General features: G+C 39.8%; 1 protein-coding gene across 2 annotated transcripts; it reads right to left on the minus strand.

Annotated features, from left to right (window-relative positions):
- Positions 1-1,309: 1,309 nt before the first annotated feature.
- LOC117296992 (myb-like protein X) lies at positions 1,310-17,884 on the minus strand. 2 transcript variants are annotated; one of them, XM_033780101.1, is made up of 8 exons: positions 17,718-17,884; positions 15,342-15,936; positions 11,075-11,412; positions 10,198-10,518; positions 8,853-9,425; positions 6,981-7,008; positions 5,133-5,345; positions 1,310-2,511 (listed from the first exon to the last, which is right to left on the minus strand). In XM_033780101.1, the coding sequence occupies exons 2-8, from the start codon at positions 15,874-15,876 to the stop codon at positions 1,856-1,858; spliced, it is 2,664 nt and encodes an 887-aa protein (XP_033635992.1). In that variant the 5' UTR covers positions 15,877-15,936; positions 17,718-17,884; the 3' UTR covers positions 1,310-1,855. The 2 variants fall into 2 exon arrangements, with proteins under 2 accessions (XP_033635992.1, XP_033635991.1); XM_033780100.1 differs by having other exon boundaries at positions 5,127-5,345.
- Between the last annotated feature and the right edge of the window lie 302 nt (positions 17,885-18,186).

The following is an 18,186-nucleotide window of genomic DNA, read 5'->3' on the forward strand; positions in this document are numbered from 1 at the left end:
GAATGACCTTTTAACAGCTTTAACGATTGAAAATATTTGTTGCTTTCGTCTTGGTAATGACCAACCTTACTCTGTCTTTAATAAGGGAATAAAGGGGTAGTGATGAGTTCTTCAACGGCCGTTTAAAGCTGGCAGGGTTGGCGGCGGCTCGGGCCTTTATCGCATGGCAATGACCCTGCAAGGTTTTAAATGGACGGTTAAGAACGAGTCACTACTCTTTTATTCCCATTCATAAATTCCCTTTTGTTAAAAAACGTTTAAAAATAAAGTTATTGACACTTTAATAACTGAAAATTTGAGGTTTGAAATATTTTTTTCTCCTGTGGAGAATCTGCATAGATTTACGCGTTACTAAAGCTATCAATTGCGTGATAATCTTGTGCGCCCGACACACGGAAGCCAGCTTGTTATAAACAGCTGCAGCAGCTCCAGCTGGTCATTATCAAAGGTTTAAACACCCCCCTCGTGACGCGCTCTCCACCAATAGGAGTAGAGAAACTGTCTGGGGTATTTATGAATACAATGTTAAAGACGCTGGTATTATAAAAACAATTAATTTGATTTCTCATGATTGAAATGAAGGAAGAATTGTCCCTTTTTGAACGCCCATAATTAACTCAGCACTGCAGAAACTGACAGCAATATCTTGAGGGGGAAAACAAAAATGTTTGGTCCATGATTAAAGTCTTATAGTTCATTCACTCGAACAGCTGGAATAGTCACGCATTATTCATTTGGTATCAAGAAATTAAGTCATCAAAAATATTTAAAAAATGCAATCTATTCAGTTTATGAGACCAAAATGTTTCCTCGAAACACCATCTCTTCCACATTGTATTGAAATTATATGGGGTAAATGAGATACTAAATGTACATGTATATGGAGAACAGATTTAGCAGGGGCCAATTTCATAGAGCTGCTTAAGCCAAAAAATTGGTTAAGCACGAAAATAGCTCGCTTATTTTACCAAATTTCATGCCATATACATTGCTTGTGACTGGTATTTAGCTGTTGTTTACTTAGCATAACAATTGAGTGGAGTCTTGGCCGGTAATCTGATTTTACTAAACAAGTATTTTTTTGCTTCAGCAAAATTTTGTGCTTAAGCAGCTCTTTGAAATTGACAATGCACAACAAAAATGAAGTGCCTGTCACTGAATCAACCCTCCTACTTTCTACCCTTCCGTTCAAAATCATCCACTGTGGTTTTGAATGCAGGCCTGATACAACAGTGAGGCAAAATTCACCCCCCCCCCTCCTGGACCCAGCCCCAACCCCCCCCCCCCCAAAAAAAAATAATAACTGGGGTCTTGATAAATAATTATGTCGCAAGCTGGCATCTGTAGCGAGATTATGGATACTATTTTGTGATGGCACGAGCTTAAAGTTCACACAAGAACAAATTAGGAATACAATTTTTGTATTGTTTTGTGTCAAGACGTCGAGATCTAAGAGGGGATCCACACCCACTGGGCCACAGCCTGGATCTGTGCCTGACAACACTCTCGCAGATAAATGGTTTCAGGTGGTAAGTCAACTTGCTGGAAAATGTTTCCGAGTTTTGGAGGGTTAAGTTCACAATTCTGGTACTTGGCATATAAATTTATTCTCTCTGTAAAGAACTGCCAATAAATGTAAAGCTACTTAGTATAACAAAATGTGTTCACCATGATCATTTTATACAGTACAAGAAATACCACAAAATTTTCATCAGTGATTTTAGTTGATCCCAGCCCCGCCATTTACAAACAGTACGCTGCGGATATAATATATTCATAAATAATATATATCTATACATGTATAATACACAAGTTTTTTTTTTAGTTACAGTGTAAAAATGAGACAGGAATCTTTTCACAGGATGACTTCTTCAATGTCGTCAATATCATCTAAGCTGTCATGTGACATGTTACCAGGAGCTTTTGAGTTGCCGGCAGCTTTGTTTGTTGGACTGCTTGCAAATAGACCACCAGAAGGATTCGAACCTCGGCCAACATCAACTTTCTTCTCCCACGGATAAGAGACCGGTTTGGCTTTGGTGGACGACGTAAACATGTTCTTGTCGTCGTTGAATGAGGATTTGGCAGCTTTTTCCTCGTCTGCGTTGTTCCCGAAAAGATCCGCCATGAGGTCCGCCTTTTTGTTGGTGTCGTTTTTGGTCCCAGCTGGCTTTGGTTTTGAAAAGAGATCCCCGCTATCATCGTCGTCATCGTCAAAGAATGACTTCTTCGGGGGTTTGGGCTGTGCCTTCGGCGCTGTGAACGTCGGCGCGTACCCTCCGAAGGTCGTCGCGTTATCGGCTTTCTTTCCCTGGTTCCCATTAGCCAGGGCGCCATCCGGATGGGATGGCATCCCGTTGTGGAGGTTCTCGACCGGCCGAGTGAAGTTGTAGTTCTTGCGACTCCTGCCAGAGTCGGGCTTGGCACCCTCATCGATGTCCTTCATCCTGGCCAGTAATAGATCTTTCTTGCGACGCTCCTCGGCGAGTCGATCTTCCTCTTTCTGTTTGTCTGTACCGATCAAAAGAAAAAGAAGAAATTTATACAAGTGTTGTATAAAAAAATGAAATAAACTGCAAATATCTGATAATACAATGTTGATTTAAAACTACAAGTCACAAATAAAGATACCAATAACAAACACTAGGCCTAAGGAAATAATTTATTTATAATTCAGTTCATCAATAAAAAGTGATAAGATACTGTGGTATGAGGGGGGAGGAAGCATTTAAGACCCTGTGGTATGAGGGGGGAGGAAGCATTTAAGATACTGTGGTATGAGGGGGAGGAAGCATTTAAGATACTGTGGTATGAGGGGGGAAGAAGCATTTAAGATCCTGTGGTATGAGGGGGGAGGAAGCATTTAAGATCCTGTGGTATGAGGGGGGAGGAAGCATTTAAGATCCTGTGGTATGAGGGGGGAGGAAGCACTGACAATAACATGAGAATCATTGCTGACAAAACGATCTGAAACAAGAATCAAAACTTAAGGATGCATGTTATTGAATTAATATCATTTCTAACTTGGTTTTAAACTTCCTCAAGGTGTATTTAGGAGTAGGAAGTACCAAGTACCTTTGAGCAACCTCTAGATAGATAGATAAATAGATAGACAGATTACAAGAGACCGATCCATTAAGCCCTGCCCCATTTTGTACTGACCAATCACAACCCATTGCACAACAAAAAGTCTGACAAATTAAGGTCCAAAATGTGTGCGCGTATGCTTGGCGCATGTGGCAGAGTCGTGCAGAAAAGCATTGGAGAGGCGCACGTGTTCTTGCTCACACATGGCCTTGGGCGGAGCCTAATGGATCGGTCTATTGTATTATCACTCACTGGGGAAGTTAAAATGGCCTTGATAAAGAACATCATACAATTACAATACAAACAATCAGTAACAAAAGGACACTAACATATTTCAAAGAACTTATTACCCTCGGCACTAAAGAAGAGGATTCAGTTACAAAGAGGAGTTAATTACAAAAAGGAAATTGTATGTGTGCTCCCTCCATGCTGAAAAGGAGATGGAAAAGAATAAATCAAAAGGTCGCACACACACAAAATGAAAATGTGGTAGTATCAATCGATCAATCAATCAATCAATCACACAATCATCAGTCAATCAATTAATCAATCAATCAATCAATCAATCAATCAATCAATCAATCAATCAATCAATCAATCAATCAATCAATCAATTGCAGAGACAGCAAGAGTCCGTCACGGCGATCTCCTGTGTCCACGTCTTACAGCCTCACGTAATAATATGTAAATTAAGAAAGTTGCATTATAGGCACATGAAAATAGAGGGGGCACTTCATACCCCCTACATAAACAGAGCTACACATTTGCATCTTGCAACCAGGAAGATTCCTACAACAATCACAGAGATATTTAGAATTGAATTCAACATAATAAGCCTTTATGAGGTATGGCGGACGATGCCACGCTCACCATGTTGGTGGTCATTAGGTTTATGTGTAAACGCCGCGTCGCCTAAAATGCGCACTTCACTTCACATACGTTCTATTTCTGTGGTCAATACGCACAAATTTACCACAACTTTACAGTGTTGTAGCATTGTGTCCGCCATACCTCAAAAAGGCTTATGGGGACAAAGTTTCCATAATCAGAGAGTTTTACAAATTTATTCATCAGAACATGGAAAGATTTGTTTATTTTCAGGGAACTCTCAGCAGAATCGGGGAGAAGTTGGCATCTCTGCGAAAAGAACATAATCAATTCAATTCAATTCAATTATTAGCTTCAACAAATAATAATTGTTAGTTGAGTTTATAGTACAGACATTTTTTGATGGGCAACAAGCTTTAAGACATTTTGCCACCTGTCAAATTTGTAGCATAATCACGTTATAAAGTAACTTCAGATTTATAAGGTTCTGCACAACAAATGCACAACAATGTATTTTGGTCATAAGTAATAGTATGATCTCTGATCTAATGCTTATTTTGTGCAGGGCAAGCATGATTTGAACGTAATGATGGATGGCACAGAATATGAGCAATGGTAAAACTATAAACCTAAGCCACACACAAGTCAGACGAGTCATCACGGCTTGACCTTCAATAATCAACTTACTATTGTCACAATGTACCGTTTACATTTGAATTCCTCAGACTACAGAGACAGTTGCTTTGTCAAATGGTTCAGGGCAAGCCTTTGCATAGCAACCTCCAGAATGAGCAAACCCTGGTACCACTGTGCCATACACATCCATTCAGAATCCTGTATGGGTGTTCATCGTCTCTTACGAAACTTCGCAAAAGCTCACCCCTAATCGTATGACATAGCAACTGTCTCAATAGTTTGAGGAATTCAAATTTAAGTGGTAGTGTTTGATCAAGCACATCATTGTACCAGACAATACTCAAATCAAACACGCAAATGGCTTACTGAAAAAAACCAGACAACTGAACTTGTCTGGTCATGTTTCTACTGGCCCGACACTAAAATCACTCGCCTCTGGCCTGCGATACACTAAAATTCAAAGCCCTTTTTTTAAGTAGAGACAAAGAAAGTACGAATAAGGAAGGACAATATCAGAAGATGAAAAAAGACTCAAAAAGTAAAAAATTAGGAGAAAGCACTCCACTCAAAATTACCCGCACCGCTGGAATCCGTTCGCTGGTTCCGCCCAGCCTCGTCCTTGCCTGAATTGCTACCGTCCCCTCGGGAATACTTGTGGAGATCTCTCACGCTGTTCACGGCAAAAGCGGGGCTGGAGCTCGCCGGTTTTGCGGCAGCCGCAGGTTTTTTGTCCCCGAAGAAGGGGACTTTGTCGTCATCCTCGTCTGAAGAGTAGTCAAGTTTGCGGGCTCGCTCTGTGAAGATGTCGGTCGGGGATGGTTGGAGGAGGAAGGATTAGATCATGTTAGCTAATAAGAGGAAAGGTAACTAATGACAGCAGAGCTTAGATTTACACTGGACTACTAGCCCGAGGCCAGTGCATTTTGAGGCACACACATTTTTTAGGTTGATGTAGAGAGTAGAGCCAGTGCCCAAAGTGCTTCAGTGAGACTGGTATGGTAAACTGGGAAAGCCACCAGTCTGTGCTTAATGGGAGACTTTTGGACAGTCCTTTTTAACAGTTCTCGCCAGAAGTGCTCAGACCTACGCGTGCAATACCAGTTAATCTTAGATCTTGTCTTTGTAGCACAATATTCAAATCTCTTCTCAAAACTTATCTTATGTCACAGGTTTTCAAGGACTAATTTTTGTTGTGTCTGTTTTTCTTTGGTTTGTTTTTGCTTTGTTTTGTTTTGTTTGATGTTGGTTTTTACTGCGCCTTGAACACCCAGCAGGGTGTATACATGTGCATTACAAGTCTTATTATTATTATTCTTAATACTGAGCATTTGTGCGCATGCTCAGAGCTGCAAAAAAGGACCGCTGTTTGCTCTGCCAGCGTCTAAAAAGTCTCCCATTGCAATGAAATTTAGACTACTGTTGGGAGAGAAAAGGTTTCCCAACCTTGGTCAATTTCTGCATTGGCAATCTGTGGCACTGATCACCATACAATAAACAGGAAAGTGCAGCATAGGTTACTGCACCATTAAGCTCCAAGCATAGACCTTCATCATGCTGTCACCATCTTGGTCACGTTCCCTGTTTCCATAACAGTAGTGAATGCTAACATTCATTGCGCAAACATGGCACCAGGCTATTATTTCGTCCAGCCTCAGTTTGGTTACAATGAGTTGGAATGGAGTAAAGTCAAGATGGCCTCACCGTGATAAAGGTCTAGAGGAGAGAATTTGAGGCAATTTGGAATTTGCACGAGTATGAAGTTCTATTCAGTGCACTACAAGTGTTACTATGCCCAAGCTCTAGACTATTGATGAAAATGTGCATTTTTAATTAAAGACAGTGGACACTTTTGGTAATTGTCAAAGACTAGCCATCACAGTTAGTGTATCTCAACATATGCATAAAATAACAAACCTGTGAAAATTTGAGCTAAATCGGGCATCGAACTTGCGAGATAATAATGAAAGAAAAATAACCCTTGTCACCCGAAGTTGTGTGCGTTCAGATGGTTGATTTCGAGACCTCAAGTTCTAAACTTGAGGTCTCTAAATCAAATTCGTGGAAATTACTTCTTTCTCGAAAACTATGGCACTTCAGAGGGAGCCGTTTCTCACAATGTTTTATACCATCAACCTCTCCCCATTACTCGTCACCAGGAAAGGTTTTTATGCCAATAATTATTTTAAGTAATTACCAATAGTGTCCACTGCCTTTAAGGAGGGGCTCCAAAGTCAAATCAAGTTTTGTGATGTACTCATTTTGCAATAGGTAGAGTCCTCGCACAAGTTGGGGGAAAAAAACTTACACAACAATTTTGCAAATTTTCCCTATATTTGATTGGAGTATCACAAAACTGAACTCGACCATGCAGCCCCCTTTAAATCATTTCACCAGCAGAAATTTGTAAAAATAAAAGAAACATATATTACCTTCTTCGTTTTTCTTCCGTTCTTTTTCCTGAGCGAAACAAAAGTGGGGAAAAAATAAACAAAATTTATAACAACTATAATTTGTGCTTGAATTTAATGAGCAATATAGTACAATGGTATACAGCAGCAGAGGTGATTAGTCAAACATTTTTACAGCATCATAAAACAGTTCAAGGTATGTTGTTATTCTGTGTGGGGTGCAAGGGGGAAGGGGAAGGGGGTGAGGGTGCTTCGTTATTTATAAGGGGCAAGGTTTTGATTTGTGTGCAAACTCTGACATGTAAGGAGCCAAAACTAGGGTTAGGATGTTTAACCAAAGCAGACAGTAACCACAACATTTGAGACATTCCTTTTTACTAATTTTAGTCCCAGAAACTATCGAGGGAGAATGATTGGCATCCCTTTTGATGGTTGGAATGTTTCTTATCTTAATACCCTACAATTACATTATTGAAGAAAACAAAGGTGCTAAAATGGACCCCCCCAAAAAAAAAAAACAACAACAGAGAGCAAAGTTACTCATTCCCCAAGAATACCGAAGTCTTATAGCGCACAGTACTCAGGACGCTTAGTATATGCATTTTTTCAGAAAGATAGGTCATTGAGGTTATGAATTCTGAAACCCAATTATGTAGATATAAGGGATAACAAGGTGCTACGACCTATTCAGCAGCCACTGCTAGGAACATCGGGGGAACCCCTTCTCTTCTCTAAGTGTTACAAGGGATCTTTGACATGCATTACACAACGCAGGGGACCATCGTTTTACGTCCCACCAAAGGACAAAACATTAACGGTTAAGTGTCACGACTTTCGAGCCAACACTCTGCTGATCAGAAACACCAGAGTTTGAGTCCGGTGTGCAAGTCCCCTAAAAAAGGTTTCTTTCTTCTTTTCCAATTGCTGCAAAAAAGTCAGACAATCCAAACACTCTTTTGTGCACCCAGCCACTGCAAGTCTAACACAGGTTACAGCAAACCAAAGGAAAATATATATCAAATCTTTACCACTTTTGTGGTCTCGGAATTGCCCTTTAACCATGACGGACGATTAGTCGTAACTTGCGGTTGCGTCTCAAAGAAGCCCTCTTCGTCACTGAAAGTTTTTGGAGTCGGGTCTGATGGACTAGACTCGGGTTTTGCATTTTGAGTTGTGTTTCCAAGAGTTTTGTATTGTTGCCTTGAACTATCTTGCTCGGTGGTGGGCGATAAGAAACTGGGTTTGTAACTATCTGAGTTTTCGTGAGTGGGTTTTGGGAATGAGAGCTTGGATTTCGCTGCGGGAGTGGAGTTTACAAAGCTTGGTTTGTATCCAGAGCTTTCTGGTTTAGCGCCAAAGAAACTGGGTCTTTTTTTCACTGTTGGCTGTTGGTAAAAGGAAAGAATTTGGATAAGATATTGAGCGATTTTTATTTGAGATCAAGGTCAATCAAACGTACACTTAGTACATAGGCCTACTGAAGTAGTTAGAAACACCAGGGCCAAATTTCATGACTCGTGCCAATTACTATGCTAGCTGTGTCAGTGAAGAATGCCTGGCACCGTGGACTATGTCCCGCAGAAGCAACAATTCCCTGCTAACCCGTGAAATACACTTGATTTCCCTGCTTTTGTAAGCGCAAATTCTTTGCTTACAGTAAGCAAAGCCATGAAATTAGCCCAGAGTTTGAGTCCAGTGCGCTTATCCGTTCAGCAGCGACACGCCAAATATATCCGTAACAATTTGTAAAATTAATATTACTTATCATCAGACAAATCTGAGCACTTTGTAAGATCTATCCAAGAAATTCGTCTGAAGTATTTTATAATGAGAAGTTTAGATTATTTTTTAGGAAGGGGGGGGAGGGGTTGATTGGAGCAAAAGACCACAAACCTTTGCCTCCTCTTCTTGTTTCCTCTTTGCAGCTTCATCCTCGTCTCTTCTCTTTTGTCTCTCCGCTTCTTCACGCCTTCGCATCGCCTCAAATTCATTCTCTTCCTCCTCCTTCTTCCTCCGTTCCCTCTCCTCTCTCTCCTGCCGTTCCCGTCGCTCTTCCATCCTCCTCCGCTCCGCCTCCGCATTGTCGTTTGTCTCTTTCTTCCTCTCGAATCCCATGTCGAGATCCCGGAGTATCTTCTCATGCTCTGAGAGCTCCTCGTCCTTCTGTTTAAGATCCGTGCCATGTTCCTTCTTCTCGTCTTCCGTTTTTACTTCCTTCCCTGCGTCCTTTGGGGATTTCACCCTGGACGCCTTCTCCTCTCGTCGTTTCGCCTCCTCCGCAGAGAGCGCCCGTTGCTGCTTCTCAGGGGGTGGGCGCGGCACCTTGGGCTGCTCGGCCGTGGAGGTCGCCTTGCTCACCATGAGAGGCTTGAAGTTGGTCGGGGACACGCCCTGTTTCAGTTTTGTAGGCGGTTTGATGAGACGATTGCTGTAAATGTTTCGAACTTCAAGCTCTTTTTCTTTTTCCTGGCAACGAGAAGTAAACAAATCGATAAAGAGAATTTTAAGAGTAATGTACTAGATGGGTAGAGCTGGCTAAACATTAGCAGACAGTGTTCATGTTTTTTGTGATCAACAATACACATGTACATGAAAAAAACAAGCAGATATGTTTTTCAAATAAAAACCACCAGGGAAACTGAGTAAATTTTAAATGATTTAGGGTTGAACAATGACAAACTGAATCTGAATAGAGTAGATCCCTTGGGTGTGATCCCAGGTTACACGACATTTAATGGCTTCTAAATGGCACCCCCGACAACAGATTTTGGCATAATAGAGAGAACACCAACGTACTTGTAAGGCTGGATAGCTCAGTTGGTTTAAAAAGCACCAGCACGAACATTAGTTCAAATCCCGCTCCAGTAAATTTGTCTTTGTTTAACCCCAAATAATTTTGTGAAAATTATGGGACCATTAGAAAACAAACATTAGTATTTAAAACTTATAATAATCGGTTTTTTTAATAGCGCTTTACAAACCCAAAGGGCGTGTCAAAGCGCTTCAAACATTATGGTCACTGGGCCATTTTATTCATTCCTTAAACCATCTCAGCTCCCTGTGGAGTATATACAAATATACGCTACTAAGCTAAATCAATCAAAAGAACCATCTCTGCTCTCACAGGTACCCATTTACCCCTGGGTTGGAGAGAAACAATAGTAATTAAGTGACTTGCTCAAGGACGCAAGTTTCTAGACCGGGACTCAAATACACACTACATGTATTTAACACTCACTCTGAGTTGTAACTGATATCGTTCGTTCTCCATCTCCAATCTCTCGATCTGACCCATCAGCTCTTGTTCCTTGGTCTGTCTCTCGTGGAGCTCATGTCGTTGGTTCTTCTTTATATTAGCCACGTAGCGTTCCAGATCCCTCACCGTCTTGTCTCGTTTCTCGACTTTCTCCTCCATACGCTCGACTCGGCGCTGGAGCTCGTGCCTCTCCAGTAGACCCTTGTCTTCGGCGACGCCCTTGATGTGTTTCAGCTCGTCTTGGGTCTGATTGAGCTGCTCGTCTTTGTCCTTTATACGTCGATCTCGGTCTTTGTCGCGCTCCTGTTTATGACAGAAATGTATCAATTAGTTCTCACTATTTTTTACCGTGTAAAGGCATGTATGAACCAAATTAGGCAAACCCGTGCTTAACACGCAAGCTAGCCACCTAATTTACTTGTCAACCTGTGAAATTCTCTCACCATTTAATTTTTTTTTAAAATAAAACTAGTTTATTAACTGAAATTTGTCTGCTATAGTTGCTATGAAAATTTGCTTTTTGTTAAGCAGCGCTATTGAACAAATTTGCATTAAAAGTCAACACAAAACTTCAGACTACACCTAGGCCATGACGTAAGCATGTGTGACAGGCACGAGACACTATTGGTAATTACTAAAAATAATTGCTAGTATAAAACTTACTTAGTAACGAGTTTTTTTTTCTTTATTTATTCACTTGCCACTTCTTTACCAATTGAGTCCAAATTTGCACACATGTGTTAGTGTATACTTATTTTGGTTTACACCGAATGAGAACACTGGTGACAGTCTGAGAGAATATTGGTCTGGGACAATAACCAAAGATGTCCAGTTGCCCCTAAATCTTGCTACAATTTACCTGATACTTGCGTATTCTACGACGCATGCTATCCAGCTCCGCGCTGTGCTTCTTAAGCATCTGCGGCAGCTCGCTCTCCTCAGCATCGTACTTGGACAGCGCCCTCTCTTGTCGGCGCTGGAGCTGCTTCAGGAGTTTGTTCTCGCGCATCGTCTCATCGTGCTCCTGCTGTAGCTGGTTGAACTCATTGCGGAGCCGGCTGATGGTGTGTCCCTTGGCGGAGAGCATGCGTTTTTGCACCTCCGTGTTGCGGGGTGAGGCCTGGCTGCTTGCTATGCTGTTGGAGCGCTTGGTGTTGTTGGCAGCAGCGGGTTTCTTGATCGGGGTTTTCTGGAAAGCTAATCAAGTTAACAGAATGTTATTAATACTAGTGTTCTGCACAATAAATGCAAAAAAAATAATCAAGATGAAATAGATTGATTTAAAGAAAGGTGCGGATATCATTCACAAATTATATATTTAACAATTTACATTAGGCGAGTCCTGAAGGACAATCTCTTCACTTTTGCCACAAAATCTAAATGGATTGAAGAACACCATGTTGCATTCTCGGGGCTTCCTCCATGGGTACACTAAGTACAAACTGTTCAAAAAGTAAAAATATTACACTTACAGGCTCAGTTTAACCATTTATAGCTCTATTCTATACAGAAACTATTTTACTTAAAGCCATTGGACCCTTTCGGTACAGAAAACAAAATAAAAGTTCACAGATTTACAAATAACTTACAGGGTTTAGAGAAGGTAGTGGTGAAAGACTTCTCTTGACATATTATTTCACGAAATGCTTTACTTTTTGAGAAAACAGTAAAACAATATCAATTCTCGATATAGCGAGAATTACGGATTTATTTTAAACACATGTCATGACACGGCGAAACGCGCGGATACAAGGGTGGGTTTTCCCGTTATTTTCTCCCGACTCCGATGACCGATTGAGCCTAAATTTTCACAGGTTTGTTATTTGATATAGAAGTTGTGATACATGAAGTGTGGGCCTTGGACAATACTGTTTACCGAAAGGGTCCAATGGCTTTAATGTTGACTTCATTAAATCCTTCAAAAAAATTTTAATCCACAAATAAAATGTAAATAAATAAACATATTTCAGCCATAACTTTTAATTGTCTTCAAGGTTTTTTAAAAAGTGTTTTTCATAAAATGTCAAGTAATAATTCACAATGCAAACTGACCGGGCTAAATTTTAAAAGATTTAAAATCTGTCATTATGAGCAAATTCCTTACGGGGCTTCAAATAGTCAGACAGAGCCAAATCCATAATCTAAAAAAAGGCCATTAGGCACTTTCACAAAAACATAGAACTGGAAATACAACCCTTGCCATTTACCTCTGTGTGCATCCAAGTATATGTAGCACAACAGCAATCAAGGGTCAAGGGACCAGACTTTCCGTTTGGGAATCAAGAAGTGTCGTGGCCGAACGGTTAAGAGCACCGAATTCAAACTCTGGTGTTTCTGATCAGCAGAGTGTGGGTTCGAATCCCTAGCCGTGACACTTGTGTCCTTTAAGCAGGACACTTAACCATCGCTTCGTCCTTCGGATGGGACGTATATATGCAAAGCCGTTGGTCCCAAGGTGCTAAACAATTGGGTCTCAGAATTCATCACTGCAATAACCTATCTTTCTGAAAGTTTGTATAGATACTCAGCGCCTTGAGTACATGTACCTTGTTTGGTAGATACGTGCGCTATATAAGACTTTGATATTATTATTATTTTATATTAAGATGGGTGCCATCCAAAACAAGTGGCTGATAAAACAAAATTCTAACCAATCATTCTCCCCTTTATTACATGCGTCACTAGAAAAATACTAAGCACATGTTGGAAATCAATGAATAACAAATCAATAAAAACGTAACTACATGTAGCACAGCCGATTTAGGCCAAATAACAAACTTAAAAAAACATGTTTATAAATAGCATCCTCACTTTTTTGAAAAAAAGGAAGGAGGAGGGCCTTTTATTTTTTTATTTTCTTGTTAGTTTTAAATGGCCACCCCACATTTTTTAATACAAACAGTTGGGCTATTTTTCAAATATGTTTTTTTTTATGCTGAGATTGTGAAATTTATATAAATTCTTTATTTTCATAACAGAAATAGAACATAAAAAATTCAGGAAAAAAAAGAAGGTCGGCCTCTAAAAAGGAAGCGGGCGGGGATGCTAAACATGTTCTTAATTTTTTTTGGCCTTACAGGTATTAGTAATACTGTTAGATGCTCTGGGCGCCTTTCGTGCGTACACGTACGTGATGAAGACAAGATGTCCACACACGCTTATCTTCATGCCGGTCTCTTAATTACACGAATGACATTCAATACAATGCGACCTTGCCTGCATAACGTCAGATACATACATCTTCATTCAGATCCGTCACCAAGGCAACAGCCAACCAAAGGAGGAAATTCGACCCAATAAAGAAACTTACAAACAGAGAACTTGCAAATGGAGGCATAATGAAAAACACATCTAGATGTTTGTATCTGGACTTGCTTACTGCCCGTCTTAAACATTCATGAATGAAAAGTGACATTGTATCAAAATGACATGAGATAATTATGAGGAGTACAGCAATAGTGAGCCAAGTGCTTTCAAATTGCATGTACACCATGTATATCAAACTCTAAATTACATGCAGGAATAATATCAATAGTAACACAGCATTGGTTAACCGTAGTGCAAGATGATGATATCCCAGAAAATGCTGCACAAACCATCGCCAAAACATCTTACATGTAGGAATAATATCAATAGTAACACAGCATTGGTTAACCGTAGTGCAAGATGATGATATCCCAGAAACTGCTGCACAAACCATCGCCAAAACATCTTACATGTCAGTAGGAATAATATCAATAGTTGGTTAACTGTAGTGCAAGATGATGGTATCCCAGAAACTGCTGCACAAACCATCGCCAAAACATCTTACATGTAGGAATAACATCAATAGTAACACAGCATTGGTTAACCGTAAGTGCAAGATGATGGTATCCCAGAAACTGCTGCACAAACCATCGCCAAAACATCTTTGTGTATTTTTTAGGGTTGATTACATGTATCATTTTGTAACGTCAACGAGGGTGAAGGTTTTTTGAAAACACTGCTGAGAAGCTAAAGAATTTTGGAACTCAAGAATTAATTGTTTTATTGTAATGTACAGTAATAAAAAAAGAAAAAAAGAAAAAAAGAAAAAAAGAAAAAAGGAATGATCAGTGTTCCTTTATCTCTTGAAATCTATCCTCTCGGCCCAATTTCATAGAGCTGCTTTTTATTTTAAGCAATAGGCCTACATTGTAAATACTGCTATTGCATAGAAGAAATTCTGCTGAGCAAAATATACAAGCAGGACACCTGTCATAGATTGTATATGTGCTAAAAGTGCAAGTGGTTTTTTTTTTGCGGGGGCTGGGGGGGGGGGCGCATTGTTCTTACAAGCACAATTTTGTTTGTCTGGCTAAGCGAGACTATGAATTTTTTTTGCTAAAAAAGCAGCCCTATAATGTTGGGCCCTGGCCTGCATATCAGGGACTAATTTCATAATTGTAAGCGCGGACACTTGCGTATCACAGAAAACTCAATTGCACCCTTGCTCTGGTGAGATGTACAAGAACAAAGAGCTAATTCCAGTAGCTTTATAAATACTGCATATCTCTTTGGAACTCCTTGCCTTGTGCATTTTTTTCCTCCACCCCATGATCTAGACTGTTTTAATAGGAATATCAATTTCTGCCTTCAGCTCACAACCCCTACACGTATGTACCTAGTAATTTTCATATTTAATATTTTTCTTCTTGTAGCCCCCTTACTAAGAGTGACTTTTAGCCTTGTTTGGGGGCGAACTTGCATTCAAATATTACCTTTGGTTTTTGAAGAAACTGTAACTTTGTTTAATGTTATGTATACAATAAAACTAGCAATTGAACATTTCTTTTCAAAAGTTGGTCCCTCTTTTTAGAAATCGGAGTGAATATTATTTATGTTCAGTCAGGCAGAATAATCCCAAAAGAAAAACGTTTCTGACAGTAACGCTTCTCAGATTCTAATATTGGGGTGTAAAAACTAAATATGTTTTTACATAACCACATAACTTTGATGAGAAAGGTTTTCAAACTAATTCTTTATTCAATCGAAAGCTGTTGTAGGCTTCTAACCAAAACCTCTTACTGCTATTAAAATTAGGAGTTATTACCAAACGTACCCTTTTAACTAAGCTGACTTAGTCTATTCCCACAAACAAATCTCACCTTTCTTATTCCGGTTGTTTTTGGCGCCATAGTTTGAGCTTCCTCCATGGCTCCTGAACGTTGATCTACTATCGTGACTTGTACTGCTATTGAACCTAGTCGTCGTGTCCCCGTTACTTCTCTGCACTGACCTCACTCTTCCCTTCCTGCTCGGCTCCTTCCTCACGGGGGACCCCTTGCGTGAGTCTTGATCCGAGTCTTCCGAGTTGAAGGAGTCCGAGTAGTCTGGCGACCTGTACGGGCTCCTATACGGGGACCTTGACCGAGATCGGGAAAGTGACGGCGAGTCGTCGTAACGACGAGACCGTACCGACTTCTTATTCGACATAATTGAGTCTGATGATTTTGCGGAGAAGTTCCCAGAGGTTGAAGGGGTTAGGGATTTGATTCTTGGTGTATGCTTACTGACGGGGTCTTCATCGACAGGGGATTTGCCGCGGTCATACGCTCCTTTTAAGTATGGGCTGCTGACTTTATGATTGTCCTGCTCCCCGTCCGAGTCGAAGAAGGAGTCATTATCGTAAACGGCAGTCATCACTCAGGTTGGAGTTGTCCCTTTGACGTTTCTCAGCTGATGTCTTGTTTAGGAGTGAACCTTGATAGAGTAAAAGGAAAGATGATATATATATATTTTGTAATTCATTCTTGAGTTTTGGTCATAATCAGTCTCCCGTAATCATTGGGACCCACTAAGTGCACAAGTTTGTTTCCTTCAGCAATGGCTCAAATGAAAGCTTGTAACTTTCTCGACCCCAATCAAAATACCTGAATTTTAAATCAAAATTGTTGGGTCAAATCGGCCAAACATCTGACAAAGCATCTTTAATGACCATAAAAATTGAGTGAATTGATTCATTACACAAGATTAAAGACACTGGACCCTATTGGTAATTGTCAAAGACTAGTCTTCACAGTTGGTGTAACTCAACATATATGCATAAAATAACAAACCTGTGACAATTTGAGCTCAATCGGTCGTCAAAGTTGCGAGATATTAATGAAAGAAAAAAACACCATTGTCGCACCATGGTCCCACAAAGTTGTGCGCTTTCAGATGGGTGACTTCGAGACCTCAAGTTCTAAACTTGAGGTCTCAAAATCAAATTCGTGGAAAATTACTTCTTTCTCAAAAATTACGTCACTTCAGAAGGAGCTGTTTCTCACAATGTTTTATAATATCAACCTCTCCCCATTAATCGTAATCAAGAAAGGTTTTAAACAAATATTTTATGATTATAATTATTTTGAGTAATTATCAATATGTCCATTGCCTTTAAATCCATGTTCTCAGAATGTCTGGCATGATTTTATTTAATTTTAAAGTGGTAAAAATTGGGCAAATGTAGTGAATCGTGAATCGTCTGACAATAATTGTCCAAATTGCCTCTTCAGTTGTTTGTCTATTACTGTCGGTAAGATGGATGGTTATGATTATCGCAACTAGTGAAAATAAATGAGACACTTGTGTAGATTCCAGGTAGTATCTTCACTTTTGTTTGATTGCAATTCACAATCATTGTTTGCACAGCCACAGTACCGACACTGTAAACAAAACGCCCAGTTTGATTTGAGCCAAAAATGCTGGCAAAATACCTTGCAAAGGTATGCAGTGTCCAGGGTACGAAGTGGCAAAGGTACGAGGTGTCCTGACAACATAATGGCAAGTTCGCAAGTAAAAAGTGTGAGATTTGTAACCCACTTCAAAATCAATTTTTTTTTTTAAACAAAGGACAAACAGATGCTGTCAGTGTCAACTCAAAGTCAGTTGTCAGCTTTTTATTCCTTTAAAGTGTTAGTGCGACCGCCAGTCTGCCAGTCCACGACTTACATTTACAGAGTGTCACTGTTTCTGTTCAGCGACAATTCATGCCACATTGAGTATTGAAAGATAAAATAATAACCTTTTGGATAACTTTCCGTATGGCGCCACCACTTTTCACTCATTTTTACAAAAAAGGATATCTCATTGAGGTTAATTTGGTACTATATTATTTCATTTCACATCAAATTAAAAAGTGGTGGCGCTATACAGAAACTTTTTGATTTTGAATGTCAATGTGATGATGATGGCAAAGAAAAAATGCTTTGTATTTGCATGATTTGGACTGGTGTATCATCATTATTTAAACTTCAAATCAAAGCTGCAAGCAAGGTAGTAAATCATTAATTTTATTAAAAAATAGCAAACTGTCAGTCAAAATCGTCACTGCACATTATCAAACATGAAATATTAATTATTAATGAAGATAGGCCGATGTACTTCTGCACAAAATAAACATTACATTCGATTCGAAATCAACTTCTTCGCATTCGCTTTTTCTGATTTGTACGAAAGTTAAGATAAAAAGAGGCTATACAAATTGAAAGTCATATTACCTGGCAACATTTGACGTGCATTATCATCAGCCACATTGGTATTAACAATTTATGAATTGTGTATATCAAAGAATGACAGTTTTATTAGCCATGTTTTATCTCGCAAAGTCGCACATTGAAGAAAATCACTGAAGCTGTTTTTGCTCGTTGAGGAATGGCATGCATTGCGCGAGCGCTGTTTACTTGCTATGGAGATTGTCTGGAACGAGAAAACAATTGACCGCTGGTCACAAAACATTCCGTCGGATTTGTATGTGTATGTCACCGAGTACCAGTGAAATGTCGTCGAACAAAGCGCCTGCTACGCGATGGGTTTTGTTGTTTATAAGTTAGACAGGGATAGTATCCATTAAAATAGTATACTCAATCCTAGACGTCTAGGAGCCAGACATTCATGGTGCTTTAAATCCTCAGAGCCGATGTGGTATAGTGAAAAATGCTGAAAAGAGGGGTGTGACATGGCTTGACA

Source organism: Asterias rubens, chromosome 11, assembly GCF_902459465.1.
Source record: "Asterias rubens chromosome 11, eAstRub1.3, whole genome shotgun sequence".
Taxonomy (NCBI): Eukaryota; Metazoa; Echinodermata; class Asteroidea; order Forcipulatida; family Asteriidae; genus Asterias; species Asterias rubens.

Excerpts from the sequence above, each read along its gene's own strand:
- LOC117296992 (XM_033780100.1), bottom strand. The coding sequence starts at position 15,876 with ATGACTGCCGTTTACGATAATGACTCCTTCTTCGACTCGGACGGGGAG. Across the intron at positions 11,413-15,341 it reads AAACAACCGGAATAAGAAAG|CTTTCCAGAAAACCCCGATC; the intron begins GTGAGATTTGTT and ends TAACTTGATTAG. Across the intron at positions 9,426-10,197 it reads GATATCAGTTACAACTCAGA|GAAAAAGAAAAAGAGCTTGA; the intron begins GTGAGTGTTAAA and ends TCTCGTTGCCAG.